Genomic DNA, 14,511 nt, shown 5'->3' on the forward strand with positions numbered 1-14,511 from the left:
CATCTAGGTAAGAACATGAAAATTGCTTTGAAATCCATCAGTATCCGCCCAAGGTGGGTCAATCTTTATAAAAAGAGTGAAATCAATATCTATAAAGCGGGTGCCAAGATGAGTGACGGGACGTTTAATGTAGGGCCATTGGAAGTCACAATCTCTATCGAGCTGGGCTTGTATAGAATCGAGGATCTCTCGGCTATTGTCAAAAACCAAGCATGGGATAGGATAAAGCTATTTGTACTCAGAAACGGCGTGTGTAGGATTAGGGTTAATAAAGGTTATGTTGTGATAATTGATCAACTGTTGCAGGACCTTATGGGGTATGCTTTTAATAACAAGGTATTATTGTTGTAAAATCAAAACAAACAAAAAAACAAAACTGCGCAAGCTCAGATACAATTCGCTGTCGAATTCGCCGCTCAATTCGCTTCGTGAAAATCCCCCTTAAGGTTGCTGGCGGAGACCAAACTCAACTCCGTTATCGACCTTATCAGTAGAGGTGTGGAGAATGGGGTTATTAGTAATTTTGAATTTAGCTTAATTATGCAGGAAAAGCAAAAGTACATGCTGCTCAAGGAACAAATACGTCAGAGAACCAGGAAAATCGTAGAGTCGCTAAATGAACGAGAGAAACAGCAGCTATTGGAGAAGGGACGCGGGGAGGGCAAACAGGAGTTTATGAAAAAACTTCAATCTGTTCAACATGTAAGCGGTATCTAGATGAGCCGCCGACTTATTCATAATCTAGTATGTTGAGCTAGATTAATTGATTGTTGCGTGAATTGAGCAATTCTTCAGTATCTGCGTCTATCAGTAAGTCTCCATCATATAACACTCGTCTATGCTCCTCCTTAGAGCATTGTTCAATACGCTTATCCAATGCTGTCATTGAACATGGTGCGCAGTAGGGTCCATCGGTTTGAGTGGAGGCATCCTTGTATTTAACCTTACGAATCGCCTCGATAAGGGTGGCCTTATTCATGGTTGAAATGTTACGGATACCAAACGCCTTGGCTTCCTTTTTTAATTCGGTAATGAACATGTTTGTTTTGGTATGCTGGATTAACACACATCAAAACCTTTCACATACATTTAATCTACTACGACGAACGATTCGTCATCGGGGTCGGAATCGCTAAGGTAGCGGGTGCCATAAAACTTGACAACCTTATACTTACACTCCTGCAAAGAGGTTTGCATGTAGTAATTTGAACCTTGCCTGTAAATGCCAGATAGCTTGATGATGGCATTGCACTCGCAGCTTTGTTTTCGTGGTACTTTTTTAGAATGGAAGTTGGTTCTGACTTTACCCTCCCCCTCCTTCACCTTGGTGGTGATGTACCTTTTTCACGGGTGGGGTGGTGAAGTAATGACCCTCCAGGGATTCTACTTTGGTCAGGATACTCTCATACTTCTCTAACCACTCGGGGTGGTTATAGATGTCGAATGACATGGTAAGAGAGCAGCCCTCATCATAACGTGAGGCACCATTGGAATATAGCCCTTTAGGTGTTTTAATCAATAGAGGTGATAGCTTGTTGTCACTATTTTTATAGCCAACAATGAAGCGTTCATCTTTACCCTTGTTTGCTGGAATAGCATCGCTTAACGCAATATTTTCAATGTTTACATCTTCGATATTTAGTGGAGTCGCTTCGGCATAAAAGTCTCCTGGGTTAACATTCTCGTTACCGAAGTGGAACATCCTTTTATTTCGTGGAAACTGGAGTTCAAATAGGGTTTGTTACAGGTACAGCTTCGACCATTATACGTAATGTATTCATAATAGCAATACCAACAGAGCAGTTTACCTTTTATGAGGAATCTCCGTCCACAGGAGCATCTGTCATAGGTGTCGAATACCCGTTCAAACTCATCACATTGTTTCTTCATCGTTTATTTACTCCACAAAAGCGCAAGGTCTGCCTTTTCGTCCTCTGAAAAACACCAATCTATAACTCTGTCTGGATGCCTTGCCATTGGAAGCAAATCCTCCTTAATCCTAGCTTTCTCCGCTTTCCGCTGATGATAGCCTTCGAGCAGCGAGGGATAAATATTATCCCTTTGCATTTCCTGAGTCATAAAACCAGTCCGGAACATACTGCAGAAGCCAGTCCCTCCCTTGAATAGCCCTAATACACATTTCCTGTGTCTTTAAATGATCCGGTACATCCCCCAGTGCTCTGGGATGTTCTTGAACCGCCATGGTGCACATTTCCTGGGTCTTTAAACGTTCTGGAACATACGCAAGGGCCCATGCATAATCCCGAACAACCCTGTTGCACATTTCCTGGGTCTTGAAATGGTCCGGAACGAACTCGAGCAACAAGGACGCTGCTTCAATCGATCGAGTCCAAATTTCTTGGTTTATGAAATAATCACAAGTTGCATTACTATGATATCGACTCATATTTATATTAAATCCTAGCCTCAAATACTAATCATGACCCTATGGGAATTCCCCTATTCGATTTATCGGGGATCGGAATTCATCGGATGCTGTCGGAATTCGGGATTTAGGGGAATTCCTTATATTGTGCAATGACGCGTGACATCATTTCTAGTGCAGTCGCTCATTTGCTGTATGATATGCGTGTGCGAATGCACCAGAACATACATTTTCTTATCACTTGTTTGTTTGTTTGTTTGTTTGTTTGTTTGTTTTTTTGCTTGTTTGTTCCGTATATGTAGGCTAGATACTATATAATAAAAAGCAGTTACGCAGGTTATTTTACTTTGATTTAAAAAATCTTAATAACATAGCAACTGCAAAACCCTGTACTTCATTGATGATATGTTTGTCACGTAACCAACACTGTTGTTGTTTATAATAAATAGAAACCTTGTGTTTACAATTATATTTCATTGATGCCAATACTGGGGTGAAAAATCATCTGAAATGACAAATTTCAAGACACTTATCTAGGGTTTCATAACATCATACATGAAAATACAAAACGATGTGCAACACTGATTTAAAATTTAAAGATATGTCTTTTTAAATACTTAAAAGAAAATAAAAGTCTTCAGAATGAATTTCCATAATGTATCTAATATAGCTATATAATTATATTATATGTTCCTTAAAAGATGCAATCAAATTGCTTTAAGTTCTTTAAATCAATATAAAACCATAAAATAACTAGCTAAAGACTAAGGGGCTGTTGATATGGAGGCAGGCTTGCTCGGTTAACTGGCTGGCTCGGCCAGCCGGGGTGATTTTCATCTCGTGTTCATATGAAGTTTTTTACATCTCGGCCAGCCGGGGATGGAAAAGTTGTTTACATTTCACAAACGATTCATTAACAATGAAGACAAAAGAATATATTTCGAAGTTTAAATAATTGATGAAAATCTTTTTAAATCTATTGATAATTTCATCTCGCCTAGGCGGGCTGGCTCGCCTGCATATAAACACATTTTTATTGTTATATGCGTTTCTTAAGAACAGCGAGATACCGGCTGACCGAGACCTCGGTACAAACAAGCGAGATCTCGGCAAGGCGGGCTGGCCCGGTTATCATATGAACACATTTTAATTTTAGCATCGAGATCCCGCTCAGCCGAGCCAGCCCGGTCAACCGAGCCAGCCCGCCTCCATATGAACAGCCCCTAAATACATACGCAAAAAGCCACAACAAGTAACCAGTATATAAACAACCAACAACCAACATATGTGCGATAAGATTTAAAATGGCAGAGAAAATCAGCCAAAAACAAACAAACGACACGCCATCAAAAGCTTTTCGCTCCTGAAGTTGCATTTCAACCACTACCCACTTAAAGCGTGAGTGAATAAATAAAAATTTTACCACGGTCATTTTAGGTCTATTTTGGTTTACCGCTTTGACTTCTAAAACATTATTATTTCTGTAACATATATTCTGTATTTGTTTTGTTTTTATATTTACGATAGATATACTGTCACGTTTCCTAGCCATGCAGAAATCTTAAGCTAACCAATTTTAAGATTTTGACTACAAAAGTAGATTTTGAGGAGGGAGCCTGCTGAAATCAAATAGCTAGCTAACCTTTTTACTTCTATCCTTTTAATGTCATTATTTAGTTTGGCATACGCCCTAATTCCTTTTGTGTTATTTTTACCAATTTAATTATTACAAAGCTGTAACTTGGGTTGCTCATGCTATTAACTATAACCTGCTGAAAAGTGAAAGTTAGCTAAAAGTTAGTTAGTTAAAAATACCAGTTAGCTGCAACAAACGTTCTTTTCCCATAATTGCTTGCGCAACAACAGGCTTTAGAAAGTGTTTTAATTTAAACTAACAATAAATTTTACACGAATATTTATTCCACAAAATTAATTGCTGATTGATTTCGTTTAGACCAAGGTGGCGATAAATAATAATACGCCTATATGGCTATGGAACACGGTTTACCTGCATATATTAAGCACTCAGGCCGGGGTGAGCAACGGAATGTATCCTGTGTTTTTGTGAAAAATGTTTTATGCCTATACAAATGGGCACCTCAGTTTACCTGTATATACTGAGCGCTCAGCTCACTGTCATAATATAATTTTCAAAATTTCACAAAAACTTACTTCACAAAATAAGAAAATATGTTCGGCTGGTTGTAAACTGCTTTTTTAGCTAAGTTGTGTAACTTCCGAAACACTATATTGGTATGCGCGCTTTATTCGATTAACGACACACTATATACCTGTACTAAAGCGCACTACCTGAATGTTTGGATAAGTTTACGGCTTTATTAAGCGCTTAACGCTGAGCTCAAGAATAGGTCACATGATTATTTGTGGCTTAACCGGGAGTTTCAACGCTGGGTACAACAGTTATCTTATGCTATAATACTCAACTATCTGCTTGTGAGCCAAAGATGACAGGTGCGAGTAGCGACGGGGAAATTCCCGCGGGTTTTTTTTCTAACAGGCGAATTCCCGTATCTTTCTCACAGGCCCACAAGTAGTCTATTTCGATGGCTGCGCGCAACCTTATTTCGGAATCCGATGGTTACTGGATTTTTTTATACCGCTATTGTGTCATAGCTGTATTGACGAAGACCATTTTTGTTCGGAAGTGCTGCTGTGATTTTTTTATCTTTGTGACCTTTTTCTCTTCTAGATACTATGTTTAAAATATTTATTTCCTGTGTATTTAATATATTCTATACGTATCTCTGGCGGTAAAGCAAAATTACAGTCAAAGGGGAAAGATTGCCAGACATAAGGATGAAATCTCTAAGGACATTAAAACTTTCCTTTACTTACATACATGTACTACTTCAACAATAGTTTTGGAACTTTAAAAACAACTTATATTGCAAAACAACGACACGTTTTCCTGTTGTACATACAAGATGGTTGCGATAATTTGCATTCTCTATTTTTAATTGATAGTTGCGGGAAAGTTTTTTTGTGAGTATTAATTTAACGCAAGTGTGACCTAAAGTATAACTGTACGGCTCAGATTACCTGCACTTAGTTGCTTTCAACGCTTGCTTACACTTATTGTTCACATTTTTGAAAAATAGCAGAAGATAACAAAAATTTAACCATAAATTGAAGTAGAAAGTCATAACAACCTTGACATGTAAAAAGGATTTTAAGCTTTTCAAGTATTTATTATTTTCTTACCTATTTTTTAAAACAACTTTTCTAGGTTTTCCTGTTCGCTTACATCTTTATAGCGAGCAAAATAACTGCCTGTTTGCCAACAGTGCTATAGTTCTTCCTTCTTCTGGACAGTTTAAAATTTTCAATTGCAACTACGGAACATGTAAATTCCTGCAAAATATGAAAACTCTTTTTCTAAATAGCATAATTCCTCAAAAAATGTAAATGCAAATTTTCATTCTCCATTACAAAATAATGATGTGTATATTTCTGCTGAAGGCTTGCTGAACTTGATCAAGTTGAAAGAAAAAGAAGAGTCAATAACAATACAGGATAGGTTCAGCAATATAAGAGAAAAGGAAGGTATTCGCTAAAATTATGGATGTGCTAAAGGAAATGTCTGAAGTGGAGATAATAATTATGAAGAATTTAAAAAATCTTAGCAAATACCGCAGCGAGATTTTGTTTGCTAGACGGATGCTCGCATTTATCAGACGTGAACGAGTTTTGGTTGAGAAATACTTCCTTCTGTCGACCTATTTGTGATCATTATTGATTTCACATCGACAAACAAATAACTGCTATTATTATATATATTATTATATATATATATATATATTATTATTATATATATATTATTATTATATATATATTATTATTATATATATATTATTATTATATATATATTATTATATATATATATTATTATATTATTGGTTGTGTTCATGGGGAAACTATTCTTGTTCAAACATACAAAGATAGTACGGTATTATTAATAAAAAATGAAAAAGAAAGACAGAGGGAACTAAAGTAAACAAATAATAAAAATATTTTCCGCCTAAAATTAATGAACAGACTGATTTAATTCTTTTGTCTAGTGGCGGCATTTAATTCTTTAATCACAGCAAGTAATGAGAGCATGAATACCAAAATGAAGAAAAGCTATCAAAAATTCATTTTTTAAGAAAACGTGTATGATCATTAACGCATAGAAATAAACTTTAAGATTTCATTAGATGATAAAAACCATGCTTCTGTGGATTTATAATCTTCATAAAGAAATGGTAACTTTGGTAACAACCTTATTAATTAAATATGTTATGTAATTCACCATAACAAACTACCGCCAATTAAGAATTCTGCAGGGTCTTTGAGTGTCATTGCAAAATTCACTATTAGCCACTGTATTACTATATAGGAAATAAAGAGAGAAAAAACCTATTATGTAACAATGTAAAATGTTTATTTGTGAATTATTCTTAAAACATCTTTGTGTTTCCCCCTTTCCTTTGGCAACAAAGCTAAATGATACGGTAAAAGTCAAAGAAAGCCTTATTATCAAAGGTACTGCGAACGAAGACATAAAATTAATGTTCTTGTTTAGTACAAAGGTGAACTGGAGAATTTGAAGACAAAAATGATAATGTCCTTGAGACGTCCTTGAGAAGCATGCTCAAGGACGTTTTTAAGTAGGCCACAAAACACACTAAAAAACCACCAGAATCTAAAGGGCACGACTAATTAAAAGGTAAGGTACTGCAATTTATTTACAAAAAAACCCAGAATAATACAAGTTTTTGGAAAACATGTGGCGATTCAACTCAGAGTAGGTGCACGAAGATAAAATATGTAAAGTGAAGTACAAATAAACACATTGTAAAGTTGGAATGTTAAGTAGACCAGCACACTCTACACTGTCGTTTTACCATTTCATTTTAGCTTTTCCACTCAATCGCCAGTTGGCTAAAATGCGACATATCGATCATACTAGCTTGCTAAGGGAACGGAAAACATTAGACATGTACTTGTACCTATATTCAATTCAGAGGAAAGAATGTGAAGAAAAAAGCCCTACCTTTAACTTTTTGATCTATAACATCTTATTCTAACACAGAATTAACTTGTAGTAAGTAAGTAACTGAGTTTGATTCCATATGGGGTTGGTTATTAAAAAAAATATAAATTATCTCAAAATCAGGTGGTCAATTACGGCTTTTGTTACAAGTCGGCAAAATAAAAAACATACAACATTTCCTATAAATATGGTTATTTTACAAGACCTTGAGAAATCAAATTATTAACAATATTCGATCTTAAAAATAACACCAACGAAGCAGAGCTTCCTAAAATCAAATTGAGCCTAAAAATTACACCAATGCTTAATTAGTAATGCTAGCTAAGATGGGGTGTCGCATGAAAGATGCAGCATTACAGAATGAATGTTCGGATCAGTTTATTTTTTTCCATCAAATAATTTCTTTCACACATAAGTCAGCGGTTAACGTAAATATAAAAGGCGATAAACATTTCATTACATAAACCGTAGTTGTCATATCATCATGATTAAGCGTTCCGGACTCATTGCACAAATGTATCAAAACATTGTGTAAACTTGTGTTTAAAAATTATTATTGGCTTTAAAGTTGGACCGTAACATAAAAACAAAGCAAGTAAACAAAAAATGAAGTAATTAAAAAAATAGTTTAGTAAGTATAGCTTCCTGAGTTACAGGATTTAAGCATTTAAACTTGATGAAAAAGAAACAAGTACAATAAAGCAACGTAATTTTTTTAACGCCTGTGGGGATGTTAGGGAAATTTTAGCCAAAATTAGTTAGTCATTATTCTTTTAGGAAAATCATATCCAAAATGTGACACATGGTAAAATCCATTATAGTTCAACATAAAACTGACCGCAAATTTTTTTACCTATGATCGGAATGAAAACACAGGCTGGACAATTAAAATTCTACCTAGCCACATTTGGTATAAAGCATTGGAATCATAAATCTGTGGCCTGTTGCTAGGTTAGCTATACTAGCTAACCATAAGAAAATATTAAAATGTTTTACCTACGTTTGTAATGTTTTGATACTTAAGCTGTAGCTAGCTAGCTCTTAAACAATGTACGCTTATACTCAAAATCTATTTTATTTAGGATTTACATGAACTATTCCTTTAGCACGTAGCAACGTGAAGAAAACAAATATTTACCAATACACATAATTTAGAAAAAATAAAAATTATAACAGAACTTTAAAATGGCTCCCGCTCAACATATTTCCCAGATAGGAGAGATCAAACATGCAATTCCTAGTTAGGTTTCACTCACGGAAACATGTCTCTAGGAATTTTAAAAAGCTTGCAGGGTTTGTCACTATAGCTTTAAAGAGAACCCTGAGTTTTTCAAAACAAGTAGTTTGAATACTCTACGCTCTTGGCTCCTTACAACCAATAATGCTTTTTTATTCACGCCTAATATTTTTTTTTCTTTTTTTAATAGATATTTGAAAACTATAATGTTAGTAAAAATGGTAACGTCGTTAAAAGATATGGCAGATAGTAGCTATAATTTAAGCAAAATTGTTGTAATTATTTAATAGTGTTCTAACCTTATTATGCCAGTGGAAGGGAATGGGGGGGGGGGGGCAACTAACGCCCATTTTTGTTTGACTATACAAAACTTATGTTTGGAATGTAAATATTAAATAAATATAATAAATAGATAGTCTTCGTTCACATCTTTTAATGTAACACATTAAAAGCAAAATAATACTTAATTAACAGCCTATAACCACAGAAGCAGCTTACTTGGAACGTCTTTTACATGTTTAATATTGACAGTCGATTAAAGGTATATTTAACGCCATTGTTGCATTAGTTTATTACGTAACATCATGCTGTACTCGGTATTAAGCTTAACCAAACACGTTTTCTTCGCCTACACCTACTCACCCATTTAGCTATAAAAAATAGCGAATGCTTATAATCAAACATTGCAGGACAGACACTGAACAATCAAAAGGTACCAACGTTTTTAGCAAATTATTATTATTATTTTTTTTGGCGTAGCTATGTTAAGATTTTATGAAATATTTCTTACTATCTAGGCATGAAGCTGCATTTCTTGATAGCGTTTGTTGGTATCAGTGCCTTAGCACTTGCTGAAGAACAATTTGAAGATGAGGCGAACGTAGAAGATCCAAGTTACGGTTACACTGGCGTTGGATATAAGTCAGGACATCTTGGAAGCAGAAATCTTGGCAGCAGAAATTTTGGAAGTGGACATTATGGAGGAAGACATCTTGGAAGTGGACATTTTGGAAGCGAGCATTACGGAAGCGGACATTTTCGCGCTGGACATGTTAGAAACAGACATGTTGGAAGCAGGTATGCTAAACGCCGTCATCTTGGAGGAGGCCGTCTCGGAGGTGGACATGTTAGAAACAAATATGTTGGAAGTAGGCATCTTGGAGGCAGCCATCTAAGGGGTAGTCATCTTGGAGGAGGCCATCCTGCAAGTGGTCATGTTAGAAACAGATATGTTGGAAGCAGGCATGCTGGAAGCAGCCATCTAAGGGGTAGTCACCTTGAACGAGGCCGTGTTGGAAGTGGACATGCTAGAAACAAATATGTTGGAAGCAGGCATCTTGGAGGCAGCCATATAAGGCGAAGCCATGTTGGAGGAGGTAATCTTGGAGGTGGAAATGTTAGAAACAAAAATGCTGGAAGCAGATATCTTGGAGGCAGTCATGCAAGGCGTAGCCATCTTCGAAGAAGAAAACTTGGAGGTGGTCATGTTAGAAACAGACATGTTGGAAGCCAGCATGTTGGAGGCAGCCATCTAAGGGGAGGTCGTTTTGGCGGAGGTCATCTTGGAAATGGAAATGCTAAAAACAAACATGTTACAAGCAAACATCTTGGAGGCAGTAATCTAAGGGGAAGAAATCTTGGAGGAAGTCATCTTGGAGGTGGACATGCTGGAAACAGACATGTTGGAAGCAAGCATCTTGGAAGCAGTCACCCAAAGGGTAGTAATCTCGGAGGAGGCCATCTTAAACATAACTGTACGTATTTTATGATGCAAAATAGAAATAGAAATAAAGATGATTCTGCACCGATAATGTATTATTTTAGAAAATATAAAACTTTATTATTAACTAAATTTTCGAACACAACGATATTTGACTTTTTATAAACATATATTCTCATATTATTTATCAATAATAGCTTATGTCCATTAAAAATTATTCTTTATGTAGGTGGAGGATATGGATACAATGTCAACACACATCTTTGCCATAGCGGAAAACTTTACATCAAAATATATTACCGAACCTGTGGTAACGCCATCTATGACATTCGAACACATTTCTGTTTCAAAGGAACCCTATATGCCCGAAGCGTATACCGAGGATGTGGAAACCGGAACGTCTGCAACCGAAAGAGTCAATTCTGTTTCAGAGGAACCTGTTACCTTAGAGGGGTTCACAGCATCTGTGCCAATAATATCTGCAACAAAAAAAGTCAATTCTGTTTCAGAGGAACCTGTTACCTTAGAGGTGTTTATGGTATCTGCGGCAATAACCTTTGCAATAGAAAAAGTCAATTTTGTTTTCGAGGAAACTGTTATCTTAGAGGTGCCTACAACATCTGCGGCAATACTGTCTGCAAACAAAAGAGTGAATTTTGTCTGAAAAAAGCCTGCCACCTTCGACGTGTGTATTTTATCTGTAAATGGAACGCATGCAAACGAGGCTATGAATTCTGTTTCAGAGGAAAATGCCACAATCTAAGAGCATACCAAGCCTGCGCAAACAATGTTTGCAACCGAAGTACAGAAATTTGTTGGAGTGGACGGTGTTATAACAAATCAGTATGGGGACTATGTGGTGGACTTATCTTTAAAAGAAAGCTGTATATCTGTCATGCTGAACGGATGTACAAGCGAGATTACTATGATTACTGTGGATCTTCAATCTATCGCACAAGTGATTATAAATGCCACAATGGCAAGTTGTATGGAAACACACAATACAAGCCGGATTATCGTGGATAAAAAGATATAAATTGTACATTCAATGTAACTACAGTGTAAGAATAGCAAACTATTGCGGTGAAAGACTAATTCCAATATCATTGCAGTTGTGTTTTTACTCTAGCACTAACTACCATTTTTATGTTTTTCTGATGGTATAATTGCTTAAGTGCATAATATCCTATCCGTGAAAGCAGCAATTACCACATTCAAAATTCTTTGTTTTTTTTCTTTGATCCAAATAACAATTACGACAGTAACATCAAAGTCTAAAAAAACGAAATCCTATCTTTTTTGCGAACAGGTTTGCACGAACCAAAATCCATATTCTTGTCTATGTGATAGTGATAGTATAGGGCCAGGCTATGCAAATCTGACTTAGAGATCCACAGTTAAACGCACAAAGTTTTTCACAAACGCTTCAGAAAGGTTTTCGATGGGAATGTTTCCATCACAAGCAAAATATTTCGCTAGTTTTTTCTGTCTAAATTTACTCAGGATATTATGCAAGATTGCCATGTTTTTAAGTTTTCTACATTGGTTATATTTTTTGATTCAGTCATAAATAACTGCAATTGGCATTTCTCTGTCAATAAAAATATGTTTTCTATCAACAAAATAAAGTTTACCGAAAATAGCTACTTTTTGTTAAGGTTTAGAAAATGTTATCGCATCCATCGGGAAATCAGGCATGTTATGTATTTCAGTAAACATTCTGACTTAAATTTGTAATTATCTCCTTCAATATAACTCGTTTTCTGTCCGTCCAGCGGGTCGGTTTGGTATTAAAGGCTACCAAGAAGATCTCCCTTCCGCGTGATTAACCCAAAGTTCATTCAAAAACAAAAGCTGATGAAAAATCATATGGTTGTAAAAAGTTGGAGAACTTAAAAGCAGATTTTTTTTGTTTATTATACATTTCCAGCCAGAAATTTCTGCTGACTCAGCAACTTAGAAAATATGTCAAATTCATTTTGTACGTGCTAATGTCTATATTTTAGAGAGATAATTAGGAACATTGCTATAGAACAAACACTTAGCAAATAATGCAGCTGTTTGGGCAACAAAAAATGGTTATTGCAAAAATGTCTCAATATGAGCCAATCATCAAGTTACACATTGTGATATATGAAATGTTAAAACTACGCTTAAGACCTGTGGACGAAGTCGTAAACCAACTGTAGCAAATGATGAATTAAATCTATCAATCCTATCAATCAAGAATAACGTTAGTGTCCTTAACCTCGTTCCCAGGTTGCCCTCTATTTATAAAAAGTATTCCAGAAACAAGGTTTAATTGCATCCAGTGCTACAAAGTGAAGAATATAGCATAAACACACACGATCGGGAGGAAATTTGATCCGATAGCTGTATTGTGTCCAAAATTGTAGCGAACCTTGTGTACGGATGCACGATTAAACGGTGCAGGATATACCTTTAATGGGCTAAAATCTGAGCAGTGGGTTTTTCCATGGGCTTAAACTAGTCTCCAATAACCGCAGTTAGGTAGTCAAATCGCTTCTTTTTGTGCTATCTACGATTCACAACACGCTAACGACTACTAAATATATAAAAAACCTTTCATTATACATTACACGATATTAATATAAAGCCTAATGCCATTTGTTATCGTTATGGATTGATATCCATTGCGGTTTGTAGCGGCACCTGTACTGGTTAATAGGTTCGGCAAACTTTGGCGAGCTTTCAACCATGACTTTGATTCTGATTTCTCTCTGAATTAATTTTTTGCCGTGTCGAGGAACTCGTGTTGTACTAACCTACAATAAAAAGACAATGGTATTGTCGAAAATTTAAGTCTTGATTAAGTAAATGAAAGTTCCTAAGTTCGGAATGTACGAGTACGGAAGATTGAGAAAAAGTTATTCAGCAGAAATATTAATAAAGAACATTTGTTCTCTTCCTGTATCGCCTTTAAATGCAGAAGAAAATCAGTCGTGGCTTTGAATTGGTGCAAATCGTAGTATTAATTTCGAGGTAAAGCTGTTTATTATAATTTTATTGATCTCAAAGTAAGAAACAAGTAATTGCTTTGTATTGCTGTGCTAGCAAATGCCAATAAAAAGATGTGTACTGTTACATTAAACAAATTCAAAAGAGCTTTGTGTTGCCTGAGATTTCCTTCTTATTTGCGTTAGCAAGACATTTCATAACAACACAAGAGATGAAATAGCTAGCCAGCTGATGTAAAAGAGCTTTAAAATGTGTAACAACTTGTTGACGTGTATTCATTACTTTATACGTTTACTTTTGTAGATTTAAAGCTTCTGGTAGTCGACAATTTCTGAATACTGATGGTAATTGTTTTTAACGTGTTATAAGGCCGAAAATGAGTAAACTAGCTTCGGAAGGAAAACTTTGACAAGACTTTATGATGTTCTCAAACTTTTTCAGATATGTACTAAAGAACTTGTAATGCTGGAAGGTGTGGAATATTGTGGTTCTACCAACATGGTGAGAATGACTTTTGTATATGTAAATATATGTCTAATGTAGCTACATTATCTGTTTTTCAAGATTTTGTTTTGTCAAAAATATTATAATACCCGCATACGTCTGTCTGTCACGCAAAATGGTACCGCAAATAGTGAGAGGCACGCAATGTATAAAAAGAACGGGCGAAGCCGTGGATTTTTGCACGGGCCACAGATTAGTTTATTGCAATTATCGGATAATAGCTATAAAGCATTTTCGATATTGATTCAACATTTTGACAGTTTGAGCCTGAAATCATACCGTAACGAGTAACGCAATGATTTTACAACAAAAATAGAAATAGTGTTTGTTTTGTTATAGTTTATTTTAAATCAAAGGGGTGCAAATATTTTTTTAAGCAATTGTTTGTGCGCAATCAGTGCTAATTCTTTCCTGTTTGCAGATTGGTGTATTGTGAGTTTGTTTTTTTACCTGTTTATCACGTAAACACTTAAATATTAAGTAGCTGGCTAGAACAAAATCTTTATACAATCCTGTCTTTGTCAAAAGTGTTGTTTTTGTTTTTTGTTATTTGCTATGATTTCAAAATGAAAATAAAGCTTTTCTGCATATGCATTTTTGTGTTGTTTCTTCTGCTTATTCTGGTCCAA

The 14,511-nt window shown here is 35.5% G+C and overlaps 1 protein-coding gene across 1 annotated transcript; it reads left to right on the forward strand.

Moving 5' to 3' along the window:
• Positions 1 to 9,345: 9,345 nt before the first annotated feature.
• On the forward strand, positions 9,346 to 10,564 carry LOC130625084 (uncharacterized PPE family protein PPE62-like). The gene is made up of 2 exons (XM_057440162.1): positions 9,346 to 9,391; positions 9,477 to 10,564. Exons 1-2 carry the CDS (start codon positions 9,346 to 9,348, stop codon positions 10,562 to 10,564), a joined length of 1,134 nt encoding a protein of 377 aa, XP_057296145.1.
• Positions 10,565 to 14,511: the final 3,947 nt, after the last annotated feature.

Source organism: Hydractinia symbiolongicarpus, chromosome 14 (assembly GCF_029227915.1).
Source record: "Hydractinia symbiolongicarpus strain clone_291-10 chromosome 14, HSymV2.1, whole genome shotgun sequence".
NCBI classification, from domain to species: Eukaryota; Metazoa; Cnidaria; class Hydrozoa; order Anthoathecata; family Hydractiniidae; genus Hydractinia; species Hydractinia symbiolongicarpus.

What these genes read in the sequence shown, in the direction of transcription:
- LOC130625084 (XM_057440162.1), top strand. Translation starts at nt 9,346, where the DNA reads ATGCTTATAATCAAACATTGCAGGACAGACACTGAACAATCAAAAG. An exon ending in AGACACTGAACAATCAAAAG is followed by an intron (nt 9,392 to 9,476) that starts GTACCAACGTTT and finishes CTTACTATCTAG; the next exon opens with GCATGAAGCTGCATTTCTTG.